Raw genomic sequence first — 20,592 nt, 5'->3', positions numbered from 1 at the left:
AGAGGAGCTAATACATTAGTTTAGCAATTTAAACAGGACCTCGGAAGAAAGGCACCCTGTGATCACAAAGCACTGGGACTATACTAATGAGAACATTAAAAGAAAGTTCGGCTCACACAGTCCCAGATAATCACAAATGTACCTAAGGATTATTAACAACCACAGTTACCTGGAACTATATTATCTGCCTGGTTGGTTATTCTAAAGTCAACTTGTATTTGAACAGATGAGCTTAGAGGAGTTAATAGGTTATTTTGAAGTGGCTGGCGGGACCCCTTCATTATAAATATCTGGCGAAATATGAGGGTATGCCTAAGGCTCCATGGTACCCTTCATCTTAATTCTCACTCAGAAGTGAAAGGATGCTCTGAGTTCTCCTTGGAGGACGAGGCTAGCCACAGTGCCCCTGCCCCGAGTCCTCACATGTCCTCTTTGTTGGAACCACTTGCCCACTGTGGAGGCCAGACTCATGTGTTCTAGATAAGCCTTTTGGGAAATCAAAATGCCCTTCTGCAGAAGCAGAGTCCATTTTCAGGGGTTCATTCCTCTAGGGAACAAAAAGCTCTGGGCTTTCATGACCCTGGTAGTCACTTCCCAACCTTCCCCTTGAAATCCTCACTGCTATCCTTTAGCTTTGTAGGACTGTGCATAGCGTGGTGCCCAAGCGCAGGTCTCAGAGGCCATCTCGTTCGTTCCTTGGTTTCTCTTGCAAATTTCCACAACACCATGCTTTCTGCTGCAGGCCGGTCTTGAACCCAGTGCTCTGCTGAGAGGATGGGGGCAGACGGGGAAACAGTGGTCTTGAAGAACATGCTCATTGGCGTCAACCTGATCCTTCTGGGCTCCATGCTCAAGCCCTCGGAGTGTCAGCTGGAGGTCACCACGGAAAGGGTCCAGAGACAGGCGGTGGAGGAGGAAGGAGGCGCTGACGGCTACAATACATCCGGCAAAGAGCAGCCGGTGGTCTTCAACCACGTGTACAACATTAACGTGCCCCTGGACAGCCTCTGCTCCTCGGGGCTGGAGGCCTCGGCCGAGCAGGAGGTGAGTGCCGAAGACGAGGTGCTGACAGAGTACACGGGCCAGACCTCGGACCACGCGAGCCAGGTCACCTTCACCCACAGGATCAACCTCCCCAAAAAGGCCTGCCCATGCGCCAGCTCTGCCCAGGTGCTGCAGGAGCTGCTGAGCCGCATCGAGATGCTGGAGAGGGAGGTGTCAGTGCTTCGGGACCAGTGCACCAGCAGCTGCTGCCAGGAAAGTGCGGCCACAGGTAGAGTCTGGGAGTTTGCAGCCGGTCTCAGGAGGGAGGGAGGGCGCTGAGCAGAGAGGGAGAGTGAATGAGCGTGAGCCACCGCTCCCCTCAAACCTGGCTCCTCTTCACACAGAGGGAGAGAAGTGCCCTAGTCTGTAGCTCTCTGTTCAGACGTCTCTAAGATCTAAATGTGGTCCTTCCCGGGGGATTTGGCGTAGGGATTCTCTACAGCGCATAGTCAGTTTGAAATACATTAACCTGATTTTGGGGGGATGAGTCAGGTAACGATACATCGGTTCAGCACAGCAACTTCTGTGGTGAGCAGGGAATTTGACGTCTGTCTTCATTCATCTTTGGTTTTCACAGGCTGTTGAATTGATATCTATCCATGTTAACCTGAGGGACTAGAGAATTCAGGCGCTCTGTTCACTCCATCTCAGTCTTTCTCCCATCTGAGTAAATGATAGTCATTATAGTCTCAGAGGACCTGGCCCCATCTTCTCCAGCAAGATGGAAGTTTCAGCCCCTGCCCCCTCCACGGACGCATGTGGATGTACACGCACGTGCATGCACACACCCACTCACAGAGCTTATTACAACCCCCTCCCCTCCAAAGGCTGAGTATCCAGGACTTATACCTCTAGTCTCACCCACCCCCTGACTAGTAACACTTACCAATGACTATCTTGACCTCTCTGGGAGAAGTCAGAGCCAGACTTCCTGACTTCAAATCCTAGCTCTGCTACTTACTAGCTTGTGACTTAAGCAAGTTGCATAACCCATGACTTCCTTTCTCCATTGACAAATGGTGACAGACTAGAACATCAGGAGTTATTACATATAAAAGCCTCCATTCAGATGAAAGCCTGGCTTCTAGTAGGGACCTCACATGCAATAGCTGTTATCAGCTGACCCCCAATGAGCAGAAAGTGTGTCCCTTTTTGTGCCCAGCTCCTCTCACCCAAAAGGTACCTTCAACCCATGAAATTTATTCTTTAACAAGAGGACTGTATCTTCCTTACTATCTCGGGTTCAAGCTTTTACCTTTTATAGTGGTTTAAATTAACCACTATAGTTATAGCATGGTAAGGGCTAGGGGCAGGAGATATGCATAGAATCCTAAAAAGATCACAGCAAACAGTCACCAAATGAGACAAGTTCTGGGAAGCCTTTGAAGTGACCCTAGTGCTAAGTTGTGATGAATGAGCAGAGTTAGTTAGATGGCAGGAAGGAGAGGCAGTGGGGTGTGGCTGCAGCGCATGTGACCTTGTCCTGCATCACAGGCCTGGTACTCAGCATACAAGCCCTCAGATCCCCTTCCGTCCCCATAGCCAGCACCTGGGTGTCTTGGTCAGGGGCTGTCCTTGGGCTGTAAGAACCTCTTTGGCCTGGCCCAGGGAGACAATGGACATTTATACCCTCCAAGGGCAGCCTTTCGTCCCAGTTGAGGTGTGGCTTACACTGTGTCCAGAAGACCCTGCAGGACTGAACCCATGTGACACCCCCAGGACCTTGCCTGATAATGTGTCTGGCTTGGGCTCCAACCTCCTGAGTCTCCCCTTCTCCCTGACAGGTTTTTCCTGGGAGCACTTCCCAGTAAGTCACTCTCATCTGAATTCTCACCTAAAGTCTGATTCTAGGGAACCCGAGCCAAGACACACTGAAGGTGAGCCCCTGAAGGACGAGGGACCTGATCTCACTCATCGTCGCCCCCAGGGCTGTGCCAGACACAACCCCTATCAGATGAAAACATTCATGAAGTCGATGATGTACCAAACTAGCTTGAGCTTAATTCTCAGCAACACAAACCTGATCAGAGAGTGAGGAGAGGTCTCTGCCCACCCCTCCCATACCCCATTTACAGGAGGTTGCACGGCTGCCCTTTGACTTTCTCATTGGCCCTTCCAGGACAACTGGATTACATCCCTCACTGCAGTGGCCACGGCAACTTTAGCCTCGAGTCCTGCGGCTGCATCTGCGATCAAGGCTGGTTTGGCAAGAACTGCTCGGAGCCCTACTGCCCCCTAGGCTGCTCCAGTCGGGGCGTGTGTGTGGATGGCCAGTGCATCTGTGACAGCGAGTACAGCGGCGACGACTGCTCAGAGCTCCGGTGCCCGACAGACTGCAGCTCCCGGGGGCTGTGCGTGGACGGGGAGTGTGTCTGTGAAGAGGCCTACACTGGCGAGGGCTGCAGCGAGCTGAGGTGCCCTGGGGACTGTTCAGGGAAGGGGAGATGTACCAACGGTACCTGCCTGTGCCAGGAGGGCTACGCTGGTGAGGACTGCGGCCAGCAGTGGTGTCTGAACGCCTGCAGTGGGCGAGGACACTGCCAGGAGGGGATCTGCTTCTGTGAAGAGGGCTACCAGGGCCCTGACTGCTCGGCAGGTAGGGAGGGGAGCTCGGCGGGGCCTTTGTCAAGGGTGGTCCAGCAAACTGGCTGGAGGTGGGAAGAGAGATGAGAGGGAAGGTGAATTTTAGGCCGAAGAATTCCCAACTGGGTCATGTACACTTGCTTTCCAAGACAGCTGATTTCTTGAGTCAATCACAATTGACGAGGCAGATTTAAGGGGGGGGAAGGGTGGAAACCAGAAAAGGTCAAGTTCAGGCTGAAAGCTGAATCTTACCCCAAGACCGGAACAAAGTCAATGGTAATGATGGTGACAGCATTTCACTGTCCTTGAGATGGAAGAAAGCGGAGAGTCAGACCATGGCAACACCTTAGGCAAGGGACCACCCTAACTCAGCGGGCTTCCCAGAGCTCCACCTGCTCCAGAATATGCCCCTTGCCTGTTGCCATAGTCTGGGGACACGTCCTTTCACAGTGCTAGGGCATGCGATGGCGGTTAGTCTGTGATAGTCAGACTAGCAGGGCACTCTGGCTATTTTAGAGCTTGCATGTTGCAAAGTGCTATTAATTTTTGAAATCATCTAGTGTCCACATGGATAAAAGTATTCATAGGCAAGGAATTACTTGTCACTAGGAATAAACTACTAAAGGCATCGAGCAACAACGCACGTTCTAACTATTAGTACAGCATATTAAAAGGTCACGAGTCGCTTTGTTCCAGATGACATAGCAAATTGGAACCAACCCCATATGTGTCTGCACCATGGAAACCAATCCAAAGGTGATGTCCCAAAAGGAGGACCTAAATCTATCAGTGGGAAAATACCAATATCTCACTGGAGATCATTTTCTTTTGCCTAAAATCAGATTATTGTCACTATCTCACCATTATTGCTCATCTTCTGACTAAACCAGTGACTCTCACTGATAAATTTGTGTTTTAAACAGTACAGATTGAGTGACTGATCTTGATCTTTTCCATTTGTAGTTCAATCTGTAACAGTGGGCTCAGAGTGCTCATTGGGAAAATTGAAAATAAAAAATAACAACAAACGAACATTGTTAAGCTTTCTGATGGGTTGATTCCAGGAATTTTCTGATCAACCTTCTGACCTTGGTTTAAGGGGGAAATCCTGGGAGGCCAGCTTCACAAGCCTTTTATTCTTGAGCATCATCAGTGATTCCCACCTAGGTACCAGACCAGTCAGACAAGTCTCCTGCACCTGCAACTTCAACCTAAAATTTTTTAAAAGATCGATGGCAACAACTAAAAGATAAACAACAACCCACTGCTTAGGAAGAAAAATATTTTCACGTTCTTCTATTTTTTTCCACAGTCAATGATTTCATTTAGCCTCCTAATTTTGTTTACTGAATATCTTACTGAAAATATAAATAGCTGTTATACCAGTTGTTCAGACGGAAAAGTCAAGCAGAAGTTAAGCTTCGTCTTTCTGAATCCAAAGTCCTAGGTAATTGCTGGGAAGAGGAGGCTGAAGCATGATCCTATTCCCACCCACAGGACAAGGCTCCATGAGGCCCCATCAGAGGATGCTAAGGAGGCTCCATGAGGCCCCATCAGAGGATGCTAAGGGTCCATTTGGGCCCTTTTCTATGTACGGCTATTCTGTAGTTCACATCCTTCTTAATAAAATTGATCTCTGTTGGGTTGTACATACTTCTCATGTTCTTGACCCTCCTTTTCCACAGGGATGGGTTCATTTGCAAACAGAATCTTAATCTGATCCAGGGTCCAAACTGAACTGGAGATAAGCCCTTCTGGTCACGCAGGGAAGACTCAGGAGCTGCTAGCGTAACTACAACTGGGTTGAGCCCAAACCATGAGCACATGTTACCTCCAACACGCTACCTCTGTGCTGTTTGAGGAAGACTTCTGGATGCCCAGATAAATTACTTTACAGGTTCCCAAAGCATGTGAGGAGGGACAGTTGCATAATCTCCATCTGTTTCTATAGCAACCATGGAGCCACCACTGATTCAGCAGGTGCTGCTCTCAAGGCTTTCTTGTCTTTTAAACCAAATGCCATGGGTCTTTTCCAGAGAAGTAACTAGGTCATTATCTAAAGTGCTACTTCACTTGCTCTTTGTGAGACGGCTCTAGGAGAGGGGCTGCTTATCCACTGCTTGACTTTTCTGGCCAGATGCACCCACTCCAGCATTACTGCTCCCCTCGCCAACAGCAGTGAGGAGAGGAAAGAAGAGAACGGGTAAGGTGAAAACATGGAGAGCCACAAAATGCACTTCTCCACAGGTCATTCTTTTCTCTCTGGCAAGGGCATGGAAAGTGGCTGCCCATTGTGTGGACTTCATTCTGAGGCTCCTTAGGCCGCTAGAGCTTAAATGCAATTGAATAGAGTCGACAAGGCCACTCTATTTGACTCCCAGCCTTGATCGTTCTCATAGCGGGCCATGGGACCAGATCTCAACCTTTCTGCCTCTGTTCTCTGGCCCGGTAAAGACAATAGAACAAAAAAATTCATGAATATGAGCACTTAAAACAGGCTTTGAAAGAAGCTACTCTGGGCTTCTCATTTTACAAATTGAAAAAAGCAGCAGCCCTGAGAGACAGGAAGATTTTTCCACAGCCAGACAGCTAATTAATGGCAGGGCAAAAATAAGAACGCTGGTCTCCTACCAACTTCTAGAACTCTTTAATCCTCCCTGGGATGCTAAGTAGAGTGGAATCAGAAAATAAAAATTTTGAAAGCCACATACACAAAGAAATAGTCTTTTGACATGAAAGCTGAGCTCTGTCAAATGATAAAAAATATTAGGTGTTGGAGACGGGGTAAGGAAGCACGTCCAACCATTTGTCCACGCCTGCCCCCAGGGAAGGAGGTTTGGCCACAACTCCCTACAAAGCAACAGGATGAAAGAACAACCAGAGCAGGGGCTTGAAACAATCCAGAAAGCTGTTCCCTGGACTTCAGTCAGACCTGCAGAGATTCATCACCCTCAGCCTCTGCGTCTGCTAGCACTGCGGCCAGCCCAACCTTTGGCACCTGAAATCACTCGCTCCTCCGAGCGAGACACTTCATGGAACTAATTCCAACTGCTCTCACCACATATGTGCAAAATTGATGCGAGATCTAAAAAGTAAACAGCATGGCATCTTTGCAGATAAGCAACTCCAATTCCTCAAGCCGCAGTTTACTCCTTTTTAACTGCCTGCTCTTCCCCAAGTTCCCAACTTGGAGCCCCAAAGAAAGTAATACTAAGAATAATTCGCAGCCCCCCCGCCACATACTAAATTCCTTGAATCAAGGCATACGGCTCTTTTACAGTTTGCTTTCTAGCAATACCATTTCATTTTATAAGAATTACTGACACCCAATGTACACAGCTGCTGCTAAGTTATAGGGTGAAAGGTGATGGTCTCCTCCTTGGAGCCACCGCTCTCAAGAATGCTTCTCCCACAATAGACACCATTGCTTCTTTCTCATCATTACCACCACCAGGCTCAGGTCTCAAGATAAAAAACTTGCCAAGTGAAGTTGTCAAGATGAAAAAATCCTTCTGCACCTGTTTTTTACTTTAAAATCCCCAAATGCTCTGCTTGGATCATTCTCCTTCGTCGTGATTAGCTTTATTTTCTGGAGAAAGGCACTAAAAATGAATACACTGACTTGTCCCAAATGCCCTAAGAATTGCTGGTGACTTGAAATTTGGAATGGCTGTTTCTGTCACCATGACAGGAGGAGTCCCACACAGGAAACTTGGAATCAGCATGTTGAATAACAAAAGGCAGGCCCTAGAGAAGCCTTTCTTTCTTTTTTTTTCTTGTTGTTGTGCTTTTATTTATTTTTTTTTTAACATCTTTATTGGAGTATAATTGCTTTACATTGTTGTGTTAGTTGATGCTATATAACAAAGTGAATCAGCCATACGTATACATATATCCCCATGTCCCCTCCCTCTTGCGTCTCCCTCCCACCCTCCCTATCCCACCCCTCTAGGTGGTCACAAAGCACCGACCGGATCTCCCTGTGCTATGAGGCTGCTTCCCACTAGCTATCTATTTTACATTTGGTAGTGTATATATGTCCATGCCACTCTCTCACTTCGTCCCAGCTTACCCTTCCCCCTCCCCGTGTCCTCAAGTCCATTCTCTGTGTCTGCATCTTTACTCCTGTTCGGCCCCTAGGTTCTTCAGAACCATTTTTTTTTTTTTTTAGATTCCATATATATGTGTCAGCAAACGGTATTTGTTTTTCTCTTTCTGACTTACTTCACTCTGTATGATAGACTCTAGGTCCATCCACCTCACTACAAATAACTCAATTTTGTTTGTTTTTATGGCTGAGTAATATTCCATTGTATATATGCCACATCTTCTTTATCCATTCATCTGTTGATGGACACTTAGGTTGCTTCCATGTCCTGGCTATTGTAAATAGTGCTGCAATGAACATTATGGTACATGACTTTTTGAATTATGGTTTTCTCAGGGTATATGCCCAGTAGTGGGATTGCTGGGTCATATGACAGTTCTATTTTTAGTTTTTTAAGGAACCTCCATACTGTTCTCCATAGTGGCTCTATCAATTTACATTCCCACCAGCAATGCAAGAGTGTTCCCTTTTCTCCACACCCTCTCCAGCATTTATTGTTTATAAATTTTTTGGATGAATGGCCATTCTGACTGGCATGAGGTGATACCTCATTGTAGTTTTGATTTGCATTTCTCTGATGATTAGTGATGTTAAGCATTCTTTCATGTGTTTGTTGGCAGTCTGTATATCTTCTTTGGAAAAATGTCTATTTAGGTCTTCTGCCCATTTTTGGATTGGGTTGTTTGTTTTTTGATATTGAGCTGCATGAGCTGCTTGTATATTTTGGAGATTAATCCTTTGTCAGTTGCTTCATTTGCAAATATTTTCTCCCATTCTGAGGGTTGTCTTTTCATCTTGTTTATGGTTTCCTTTGCTGTGCAAAAGCTTTTATGTTTCATTAGGTCCCATTTGTTTATTTTTGTTTTTATTTCCATTTCTCTAAGAGGTGGGTCAAAAAGGATCTTGCTGTGATGTATGTCATAGAGTGTTCTGCCTATGTTTTCCTCTAAGAGTTTTATAGTGTCTGCCCTAACATTTAGGTCTTTAATCCATTTTGAGTTTATTTTTGTGTATGGTGTTAGGGAGTGTTCTAATTTCATTCTTTTACATGTAGCTGTCCAGTTTTCCCAGCATCACTTATTGAAGAGGCTGTCTTTTCTCCATTGTATATTCTTGCTTCCTTTATCAGAGATAAGGTGACCGTATGTGTGTGGGTTTATCTCTGGGCTTTCTATCCTGTTCCATTGATGTATATTTCTGTTTTTGTGCCAGTACCATACTGTCTTGATTACTGTAGGTTTGTAGTATAGTCTGAAGTCAGGGAGCCTGATTCCTCCAGCTCCGTTTTTCTTTCCCAAGATTGCTTTGGCTATTTGGGGTCTTTTGTGTTTCCATACAAATTGTGAAATTTTAGAGAATCCTTCTTAAAAGAAGTTTCTTACCTCTAGGATAAGCACCAGTCTGGAATTGGTATCCTAAACGATAGTCTGAATTATTCACTGATGTAGTTTATTTTTGAGGGCTGTGTATAAATGAAGGAAAGCATCTGGTACAATCAGTGACCCATCCTACAAATTGTAGGGGAAAGAACACATTAAGTATTGATCTTGGTTTGATTATCAGCTCAGCTATGACCCAACTCCCTTACTTTTGGCAAGTCCTTTAGCCTGGGTCTCAGTTTCTCCATTTGTTAAGTTGGGATAATTATATCTACCCAATCTACCTCATAGAGCTGCAATTAAAGGATTTTTTTTTAAAGTCTAGTTAGATGGTTTATCTAAACATGTTTTATAGACTGAAATGCTATGCAAATATAAAGTGGTATCGTACACTGGCTTAGAGATTCTAGAAGCATTGTGCCTGGGTTCAAATCCTAGCTTCTGTGTTTGCTGACTCTGTGACTCAGTTTTCTTCTCTATAAAACAGGGGTAAAAATAATACCAATTCCATAGTGTTGGTGAGAGGGTGAAATAAGAAAATCTATGTCAGAATGTATAGCATTGTCCTTGGTGCATAATAAATGCTCTATATAACCAAGCAAAATACTGATAGTTGTATATACCAACTCTTCTTTCCCTGGTCCAGGAGTCATCTGGTATGCATTATACAGGCTACCCCAAAGATCTTAGTGCAATTCAAAGCTTTCATCATGCCAGAGTTAGAAATGATACATGCTTATAAACAATCATTTGAAAGTTTGATTATTTAAATTTCATTTACATTCATCTAGTTTTATAAATTCTAAAAAAATAAATTAAAATTTTTTTTGTTTTGGTCAACATTTGCCATCTTTAATCAGAGGAAGCTCTGCTATCTAGATTGTTTTATACCATTCACAATTTGGGGCAAAAGCAATCAAAGCATATGCCCAACATTGTAAATATATGTTCCTAATTTCCATCTTATGAGTCCTCATTTACACCTCTGTCAAGAATTTGAGGCTGAGCACCACAGGGAGCGCAGGCACCTTCTTTTCACATGGCCCTGTGACTAGCAGCTGCCTCAGTCCTCTGCTCTTGTAAAGGTGAAAGAGTGAGAATTCTCAGAGGAGAAATTCAATACCAATGACAACTTTTAAACTAACCAAAACCTCCACTGCATATAAATTTATAAGTTAATTATGACTATTTAAATACTGGCCTGATCTTCGAGTTAATCTATGGGCAGGTCCAATTACAGGTATACTGGCATTAATCCTAATTGATCTTAAAGTTTCAGTCATTTAATACCCCCACTACTGGTGAATCTTCACTTCCCAAGGGAACCATACATGAAAGGCTATTTCAATGAGGTTTAGTTTTTGGTGATTCTCTGAATAGCATTTGAAAAGTAGAACAAGAGAGAAAAGCAAAGCCCTCAGGTATGCTCCTTTCTCATCATCCCCAAAATCAAGGCTAATAAAATTTGTTTAACACGAGTTACATTTCTTTCAAAACTTAAACAGTCTCCTTTTAACAGGGAAAATAAAGTGTTATTGAATGTCTTCATCAGTCCATGGTATCTAGGATTTACTGTTTTGGCTTCTTGTATTTTGCAATATAACCAGGAATAAGCCTTTATTTCCACTTGCCAAATCAAATACTGGCTCCCAGGGTAATCTGGTAACAATAATTTATTAAACTACCAAAAATATTAGCCAATGTATGCTGTTAAATATCTAACAACTAGATCTCTGAGGGAAAAAATAAAAAGCCCCACTTTGTAGCATTTGCCAACTTCCATGGTGTAAATACTCCCTCTGTGGCCAATTTCAAACTACCAACATGAAGTCACTAAATGTAGAGTTGGAAACAGCTGTGCATTAGCACACTGTTACATAGTATTTCTACCAGAGAGATACAACACATGTAAATTGACTCAAGGGCATAGATAATAGTAAAATGTAGTGAAGTAATTTGCCAGTGATGAGTTTGGAGTATTCATAATTTTGTTTTTAAGATAATTTACTTAATTGTAAGTTAATACTGAGTACAATTTAATCTTTAATAATGACTATTTAAAACTGTCTTGCAAAATTCGACAATCAACTTTCCTGAGCCAGTAGAAGCCGGCTCCAGCACACCACTAACTCACGGCCCTATAGGGATGGGAGTACTGAGCACAGAAAAGATAAGAACCTGCCTGCAAAGGGAATTACCATTCACTCAAAGGCAATGAGCTGAGCAGAATATACAGACAGGGCATGTGGGGTGAGATGTGAGGAAGGAAGTTGGGTCCAGGATGGGGAAGGCAGTCCTCTGAGCTCATGCTATCTGTGTATTGCCTCCTGGTAGTTGCCCCTCCAGAGGACTTGCGAGTGGCTGGTATCAGCGACAGGTCCATTGAGCTGGAATGGGACGGGCCGATGGCAGTGACGGAATATGTGATCTCTTACCAGCCGATGGCCCTGGGGGGCCTCCAGCTCCAGCAGCGGGTGCCTGGAGATTGGAGTGGTGTCACCATCTCGGAGCTGGAGCCAGGTCTCACCTACAACATCAGCGTCTACGCTGTCATTAGCAACATCCTCAGCCTTCCCATCACGGCCAAGGTGGCCACCCGTACGTACCATTTCCCCATCCTGTTTCATTCTTCTTTTCTCCTACAGGAGACCATGGGCATTCATGATAGCAGTGTCTTTTCTTAATTCTTCAGGGATGCCTGCAATAATCATTGCTCTTGAGGGGAAGGGCTTCCAACGTGACCCACTTAGGAAAGGGTACCTCATTAAAAAGGCACTTCCAAAAATGAGTTTCCAAATCTAGGCAACCCCTATCAATTATAGAACCAAAAGGACAAAAAGTACTTTAATTATTGAGTTCTGACTTGTTATAAGCTAGTCTGATTAGAAGTCAGGGAAAGTATGAGACTTATATAGACTTCAAATCTAGTTAGAGACTAGAAACCAGGAGATATGAGATAGGATGTATAATAAGCAAGTGTAAATGGTATGTTACAGATGGTAAGTGTATAACAGAGTGGAAAAAAAAATCTTATTTAAAACCACAACTGAAAACTCCCACCTCTCCTCATAGCATATTTCTTCGTGATCGTTTATTTAGTAAAATATCCTGATAGTCCATTTTGATTATAAACGTTGAGGCTCTAAAGCATCGTCTAGAAAGACAACGGGGTAAAAGAGAGACAGACAGACACAGACACACACTAAACTCTTCTCCATGAGAAATGGAAGTGTTCTATTTATAATAGAGAAACTGCTATAGGTATGTATCTATATTTTGTATGTTTATTTAAGCACAGAAAATTTTTTGAAAATTGCATGCCAACTATTAACATTGACTACATCGAAGAGCAGAATAAGAAAGAGATGGGAAGGGGCTGCTATTTAGTTTTCTTTTTACACCGCCGAATTCTTCAATTATCTTTCCAACACCACTTGTCCAGCTCTCAAATGCCAGCTGGGTGTCCAACAATCCAGTTCAATTCAGTTCAGTATCTATCCACCTGGAGTTAGCATCAGATCCCACAAGCTAAGTCCTCAGTCTCACAGGGCCTCCACGTCAGTTGCCTTTACAAGTCCCAGGTTGTCACCAGGACTTCTGACTGACCAGCTATAAATTTAAGGAGTTCCCACAACCCCTGCTTACTTTTGGTAATTCCTTAGAACTCACAGAGCTTTACTCTCTATTACCAGTTTCTTATAAAGGATACAACTCAGGAACAACCAAATGGAAGACATGCATAGGGTGAAGTATGGGGTGTGGAGTTTTCCACGTTCTTTCTGGACAAGCACCCTTCTCAGTACCTCCATGTGTTCACCCACCCAGGAGCCCTCTGAACCCCGTCGTTTAGGGTTTTTTTTATGGAGGTTTCATTACACAGGCATGATTGACGAAACCACTAGCCATTGGTGATTAACTCAAGTCAGCCCCTTTCCCCTCCCTGGAGGTTGGGAGGTGGGGCTGAAAGTTCCAACCCTCTCTCTAAATCATGCCTGGGTTTTTCTGCAGACCAGCCATCTAGGAGGTCCCAACTACCAGTTATCTCATAATCATACAAAAGATACTCTTATCACTCTGGGAATTCCTAGGGTTTTGGGAGCTGTGTGCCAGGACAAAGACCAAATACTTATTTTTTATTACATAATGCAGAGAATTTAGCAGTAGCAGGAAATGGGAACAAGATGTGACCATGAAACATAAGCCCCTGGGTTGGTAAATGGGACTTATCACCAAATATGGGATGAGAGATCTGAGCCCATTTTATGTAGCTCTTAAATGACAAGATGGTATCTGGGTAACAAATGTCATGAAAGTTCAGAATAAGAAGAGGTTGAAGTAGGAAGAGTTGGCTTTGAAGTCTTCATGGAGGCCCAGGGACTTGAGTTGTGCTTTGAAGGATGTAAGCATAGGGGCAAGCAGAGGGAAAAGGATTTAAGAAGTCATTTTGTCCCCTTGCTTTTCAGGTGACAAAGATCCTGTTATAATATTGGACTCCCCCTATGAATGCTGCCTTTTTTTTAATATGCCTGTAATTATCACTGTTTATATTTGACCTTTTTCTTCAACTCCTCTCGTGCCTGAGAACTAATTTAAAATATTTGCAATGATCGTGTAGAGAGGCAGGTCACCATCTGCCGCTTTTCCCACCTTGCTCCAGGATGGGTCAGCTCAGCAAGAGCCTGGCCCAACTCCCAGGCGTCTCTTCTCTCGTCCACGTGCACATGCCGTGACGAGGTTTCCATCTCCCATGGCCTTTATTACACCAATTCAGGGCATCCCCTCAGGCAAGCTCCCAGGTGACAAGGACAGAATCATGTAAGCTCCCCTGACACGCCTTCAAGTGGGTTCAGAATCAGCCCTGCCTTTCACCAAGAAGCCTGAGGAAGCTTCCAAACAGGAAGGATGAGAATCTGTCAATTTTCCAATGGGAATATCCCAGGAGAGGCACAGCTGAAATGGGAGCAGGCTCGCTGGAGAACTGAGAAAAGTCGTGCTGTCGTATTTCAGGGCTGGTAATTGGAACTCCATTAGGACAAGCATACTTCCACCTGTGCCTGTGCGTGTGCATGTGCGTGTGCGTGTGCGTGTGCGTGTGCATGTGCGTGTGTGTGTGTGTGTGTGTGTGTGTGTGTGTTGTTGGGGAGGGGGCCGGGGGGAGGGTGTAGGGAATGGAAAAAGAGGGAGATAAGCAGAGGAACTAAACACGAGATACATGAGGCAAAGGTGAGTGAAGGAGAGAAGGGAGAGAGAATGAAGGAACAGCTGGAGAAAAGAAGAAGCTAGTGGAGTGAGAGTGAAAACCCCAGTATCTACTACTGTCCCTCGGTTATGCCCTTGCTTTGCTTGTATACATGAAATGGAAATTTCAGACCATCCTAGACGATTTGAGCTAAACAAGATATTCTTAGGGCACATCACGTGATCGAGAAAAGCATTCCAGACTATATTCTGAAGTTGGCTTCCTCCACGTCTTTCATTACTCTCTCTGTGCCACGGTTTCCTGGGTGTGAAATGGAAACAGTGATGTTAGCCTTTATATTGTCTCTCGGGAACCCTTAAAGCCTCTGAAGACAGTGTTCAGTTTCTCTGAAAAAGGCATTATGTTAAATGCCAAGATTCACCACCTTAGTAAGGAAAGGAAAGTGTGTTTTTTTATTTTAATAGTAACCTATTATGTAACAGAAAGCATATAAAAGTATTTATTAGGTTATGTTTGTTTACTTTATTCGTATCTTCGCCCACACTGAGTGCCAAGACCACAGTGACATGGGCTGATCCCTTACCTGGAACCCACCACCTCTGTAATGAGATTGGGATAGCCTGCCCATCACACGCCACCACACCCATGGCGTGGAGGGAGCCCCAGGTAATGCTCTCTGCCCCTGCCAGGGAGAGCCATGACATGGTCACCCACATTGCTGTGTTCCAGATCTCTCCACTCCTCAAGGGCTACGATTCAAGACAATCACAGAGACCACCGTGGAGGTGCAGTGGGAGCCCTTCTCATTCTCCTTCGATGGGTGGGAGATCAGCTTCATTCCAAAGGTAACCCCCACCTGTCAGACTGCCGAACAGCCTTATTTGGGGTATTCATACCCTCAACTTGGAATCGGGGCAGCAAAAAAGGCACTCCCCCCAATCTCTCTCTCCATGCCATCAGGACACAAAGGGGCATTTTGTGGGTATATGGGCTACAGAACATTTCTTTCAAAAAGGCTTGGTAAGGACTGAGTAATGGCCCTGAGCCTGGCACCTGAGCCTTGGATGACAAGAGAATGCGGAAGCAGCCACCAGCCCCAGCTCTCTGCTCAGAAAGCTCTAGGGTTTAGCAAGCTGTCATTTTAGCAAGTCTGAAAACTGAGACCTTCAAAAAGTTGGGGTGTCTCTTTAGGACATAAGAAAAGCCAAACTGAATCGGTCTTACAATCAACCCACAGCTTCCTTCTGTGCCGGCAGATGCCCCAAAAGTCAGCTTGCATGGCTTCAGTCTCTAAAGGTCAGAGATGTAACATAAAAACACCTTTCACAAACTATTCATTGAGAAAATTTTTCCTTAAGCAAATTATATTATTAGTCTTTGAGTTAAAAATTATCCCAAGAGTCCTTTGCATTCATCAAAGAAGTATTTTATTTTATTAACCCTAAAACTACTTTTCTAAGGTGCCAGAGGCGCCTGACTAGTTCTAGTTTTCCAGGATTTATTAACGCCACTGATGGTTTCCCTAACTATACCACTCATAAGGGTATAATGTTTAATCACAGTCCTTTCCTCTGTCTTCATCTTTCAATATCAAAGAGGATTTTTTCAGTCATTCATCAGACTTAATGACAGATGACACATTTTTGGCCAATGACTATGATTTCACCATTGTTTTACTTCAAAATTCTTAGAGGCATGGACTGTTGGAACTGATGACCCTTCATTTTATATCTAGTTTGTTTAGTTTATAGAGACTAAGACTCAGTGAACTTAAATGATTTCAGACAGCTAGTTGGCGGCAGGCTTAAAAGAAGAATTGGGTCTCCACTTCCTATTCCAGGGCTCTGTCCACTTCTCTTATGTGGATATAGTCATGCCATGGCAAGCTAAATACATCGAAGCAGACATTCTCTACACATATGTTCTTATATGTCTTATCTGCATTAAAATGGCCAGTAAAGTATGGTGGGCAATTGGATTTATAACAGGGCAGAGAGAATCATGTCACTCTGCCACTCAGGCAGGAAAAAAACCAATGCCAGGTTTGCCTGTTTTATATCCGATATGTAAAACTCTAAGAGTGGGGCTAGCCAGAGCATGCCAAGGTCATATATACAGCCACAGAGAATAGCTGTATCATCTGTAGGTTGAGGCCAGTGGGAGGTCACGCTGATTTATAAAAGTGTGGCTATAAATTACATAATAGGGCACTCCAGGTGACATGAACAGAGACCAAAGAATAGTGGAGAAGTGCAGTGCCACAAAAAAGAGCCCTCTTGTCGCCTCCATTTCCAGAGGCACACAGAGAAAATGTATAATAATAGGCAAACAGACAGACAGACAGACAGGTGGGTAGAAAGATACAAAATCCTGGACCCAGCATCATCAAGTTGATCTTTTTCATTTCCTCTTCCACCAACTTGTCTCTTTCTTCTCTCCTCTGTATTATTCTTTGTTCTACCCCTTTTCTCTTCCTTGTGCTTCACAGCTGGTTGTGTCACGGATTCCTAACTCATCTGGGTAATAAGACAATGACAGACTTGCAGCCAGTGTAACACCATGACAAACTCCAGATACAGCAAAATAACAGCTCCGGCTCATTAAAAAACTGGGAATGTCTTAGTTTGAAACATGTTGTCATGTACATAAAGATGTTTACACACATACATACACAACTAGACTCTTCTGAATAGCCAAGGGCATGCTCACCATGATAAATGCCAAAAACTCTCATAGATGGTAAGCACCAGACATTTCATTTTTGGCAAGAGCCAATCTACATCACCTCATGACTAATTTTTATTGGCAAACTCAGTAGACTCAGGAGAGGCCAAAGAAATGTTCTTGAAAATTGGTTCTCCGTTTGCCAAATCCTCATAGAGTGGTGGCATTCTTCTTGATCCTGCTGGGAGTCATTCCTGGCCCCAGACCCTCAGCTGTCAGCCTGGAGGGCAGAGAAGTGGTCCCCATCTTTAATCCACAGTCGGTGTCCCACACATTTCCCTCCCATTGATTTCCTCTTTTGCTTTCTCTGCTTCTCCCTTCCCCCCTCCCCACCCCTGCCCTACAGAACAATGAAGGAGGGGTGATTGCCCAGCTCCCCAGTGATGTTACATCCTTCAATCAGACGGGATTAAAGCCTGGGGAGGAATATACTGTCAATGTGGTGGCTCTGAAAGAGCAAGCCCGGAGCCCCCCTACCTCGGCCAGCGTCTCCACTGGTGAGTGCCCCCAACCTTTCACTTTATGGCTAACCATTAGGTCACTCAGGAAAAACTGCAGACGCACTCAGGAAGTAGAGAGACAAAGGGGTGCTAGGATTTCTCCCACAGCTGAGATTAATTTGGGTACCTGGAGACGGAGCTATTCGACCAGATGCTCGAACGTCTTCCTTATCCTTGCAAGCACAAAAATCTGCAAGAGTATTCTACGGGGAAATTCTTTGTTAGGATCTCCAGTGTATGTCTTCTGATCTTACTCACTAAGAGGCCTTGTTTGTCAGCCCCTAGTATCTTGAGCTTTGGAGCCAGCAAGAGCTAATTCACTCTTATTTATTGTGAGATTTGCAGAAAGTCATTTGACCTTCCCAAACCTTGATTCATTTGACAATGATGAACTTCATAGAAATGACATGAGGATTAAATCAGATAAAGCACACAAAGTGATTAGCACTGTGTCAATGACAGTGAGTGCTCGATAGCTTGTGTGTATACATACACTCAGAGAACACTTTTAGAAGTGAGAGCGGGAAACGTCGTTCAAAACCAGTAAATTGTGGGTTGGGTCACTGTTCAAGGTGATGACTTAAGTTGATTATTATTTCACCCCCACAGTGCCTCTCATGCAAGACCATTCTATTTCTAGGTTTGATTAATTAACTGTATCGCATTTTGCTTTATTGTTTCCTTAGCTGACAAACGATGCTGTAAATTAACGATTATGATGCATGTGTGTGTGCCCTCACGAAGAATTTCTCAGAAGTTATAAATAGCTTCTGGTATCATTTTTGGCCCTCATTTTATTGATGGGAGAGTTGAAACTCGAAGGTTAAGCAATGGTCCCTGTTAGTAACAAGAGACTGAGGTAGGCGAATATCGGTACAGCTTTATTTTTCATGAACAGAAACTGACACCTAAGAAAACCAGTCATGAGTGCAGGACAAAGGCCAAGTTGGCCAGAAAAGGGAATCACAACACTATATAATGAGCCCATGTTTATGGATTAGTGATTCATACTTTGTTAATTGGATCCAAACTAAACAGCATCAGGTGCTGAGGCTTATGCTCAGACTAGAAAACACTGGTTTAAAACTACTGTGGCATTAGATTATGCTCCATTAGAGCACCGGTTTTCCAGGGCCACGCCTCAAGGCAAGGAGGAAGTGGAGATGCAGGTCTCTAATTACTCCCACTCCCATGCCCCTCACACCCTCCAACCGAGGCAGCTCCACTTTTGTCTGTTTTATATTTTGTACAATCATTTAAGATTCTGTTCTTTTAAAAAAGAATATTAGCCCTCTCCTCCCCACAGGCTTTAAAACCACTATATTAATCCAAATACATTTTAGAAGAAACGCTATAGCCCTAAAGTCTAAAAGTACTCTGGACACCAGTGTCCAAGAATCTCTCCAGACACCAGTGGCCCGAGTTTTTCCCCAGTTCTGCTTCCCAAGGTTAGGCTGGACCCTGAAGGGTTGATTTGGTAACACGTGTAGATTCTCCTCTTCTGATGCGGAATGTTTCAGGGTCCCCAAATCACTTCTGTGATTTGATATTAAGAAAGTATTAGTAGGAAAAAAAAAAAAAAGCTAGAAGGAGATGGTTCATGAGAGGGCAGAGAAGAACATTACAGAGGGAGGATGCTTTTCTTCCAAAGTACTGACAGCACTTAGAGAAGACAGTCCAACTCTGCTTTAGTCTTCTACTTAAAACCACATTTTGACAACATTTGCAGTATTTTTTGGTTTGGAATTTCCTTAAGATTAAAATTAAAAGTTCCAGATCTAGTCATCTGTGGTAAAGCCAGGCAGAATTTTTTCAATTAAGAAAAAAACTCCTAGTTCATATTTTGGGATTGTGTACAGAATTACGAAGAAATGGAAAGACAAATATTTATTCCAGTTTACTTTTTGAGTAGGATGTGTGTTTGTTTAAAAATTAGGGCCTAACTTGAAAGTAAGCTGATACCTCCTTGACTGGAATGGGACATGGTTACCCAATGGCCAACTGAAGGGCCGAATCCAAGGACGGCTGCAGAAAAGATGGTTGGCTCCCAGCCCTGTCTGCTGTTTTTAAGAAACGATTGTTTAATTATTTCCCTACGCTTATGTCTGACCCACACCAACCCCCTGCTGCTAAGCTCTGAGTCCTCATCAGGCACGCAGGCTGGCTTCTTCCAGGCAGGCCATTTTGGGAATTCAAATTACAAGACCTCCTGCAGCCAGAGTCCTCGGTGCTACACAGTCACATTTTAATATGAGCAATCATTATGATTAGGATTTGGGGACTTAAAAGAGCTGATGGACAAAAGCCCTACATGGTCATTTGAGTTTTGGTGACATCTTTTTTTTTTTCAAGAAGCTCCAATTCATTGAAATGCTTCACTTTCTTTCTCATGCATATAGAGAGTCATCTATTTACTTCATTTACTCAACACCCATTTACTGAGTGTCTACTATGTTTCAAGCACTATGCTTATTCAGCAGTTAGGAGATAATTTCCTCCATCTCATTATTAAATTAAATGGAATTTAAAAGGCCCAAGTTACCTAAAACCACTAAACATAGCGTGCAGAAAAGAAAACATCTGGATATATTCTGTTAAATCTCATTATTACTCCAAATATGAAAAACAGAACTTCACTTTCACTCCAAACCAGGTGGCACCAAACCCAAAATGGTCTGGTGATTTTCATTTTGGCTGGTGCCAGACCAAAACTCCTAAGATGCTTAACAGAGAACAGGACTGGGCTACACCCAGAAGGAGGGTGGGGTACCCAGCGAAAGGCCCAACTCAGAAAGAGAGAGAGGCTCCAAGTCAGGCTGAGACAGTCCTGAGGGAGACACTCCATTCTGGAGACAGACGAGGAGGTGGTCCAGTGCAGACTGGTTAAAAAAAACAGAAAACAGTCTCCGTCAAGACTCTCTGGTAACAAGGGAAAAACACTTTCTTAAACTAGCTGTAGCAAAAAAGATAATTTACTGGAAGGACACAGAGTGTCTTATGAAACCCCAGGGCCAGAAATGCATCTGAGTCTCACAAAAGACTTGAACCAAAAAC

The 20,592-nt window shown here is 44.0% G+C and overlaps 1 protein-coding gene across 1 annotated transcript in view; it reads left to right on the top strand.

Moving 5' to 3' along the window:
- Window positions 1-774: 774 nt before the first annotated feature.
- TNR (tenascin R) overlaps window positions 775-20,592 on the top strand; it is an 83,376-nt gene continuing 63,558 nt past the window's right edge. Inside the window, exons 1-5 of the mRNA XM_060009700.1 lie at window positions 775-1,273; window positions 3,164-3,640; window positions 11,449-11,712; window positions 15,044-15,159; window positions 17,385-17,535. Coding sequence (XP_059865683.1) covers window positions 775-1,273; window positions 3,164-3,640; window positions 11,449-11,712; window positions 15,044-15,159; window positions 17,385-17,535 — 1,507 coding nt within the window. The remainder of the gene's footprint in view (window positions 1,274-3,163; window positions 3,641-11,448; window positions 11,713-15,043; window positions 15,160-17,384; window positions 17,536-20,592) is intronic.

Source organism: Delphinus delphis, chromosome 1 (assembly GCF_949987515.2).
Source record: "Delphinus delphis chromosome 1, mDelDel1.2, whole genome shotgun sequence".
NCBI lineage: Eukaryota > Metazoa > Chordata > Mammalia > Artiodactyla > Delphinidae > Delphinus > Delphinus delphis.
This window is presented reverse-complemented; position numbering and strand designations above follow the sequence as displayed.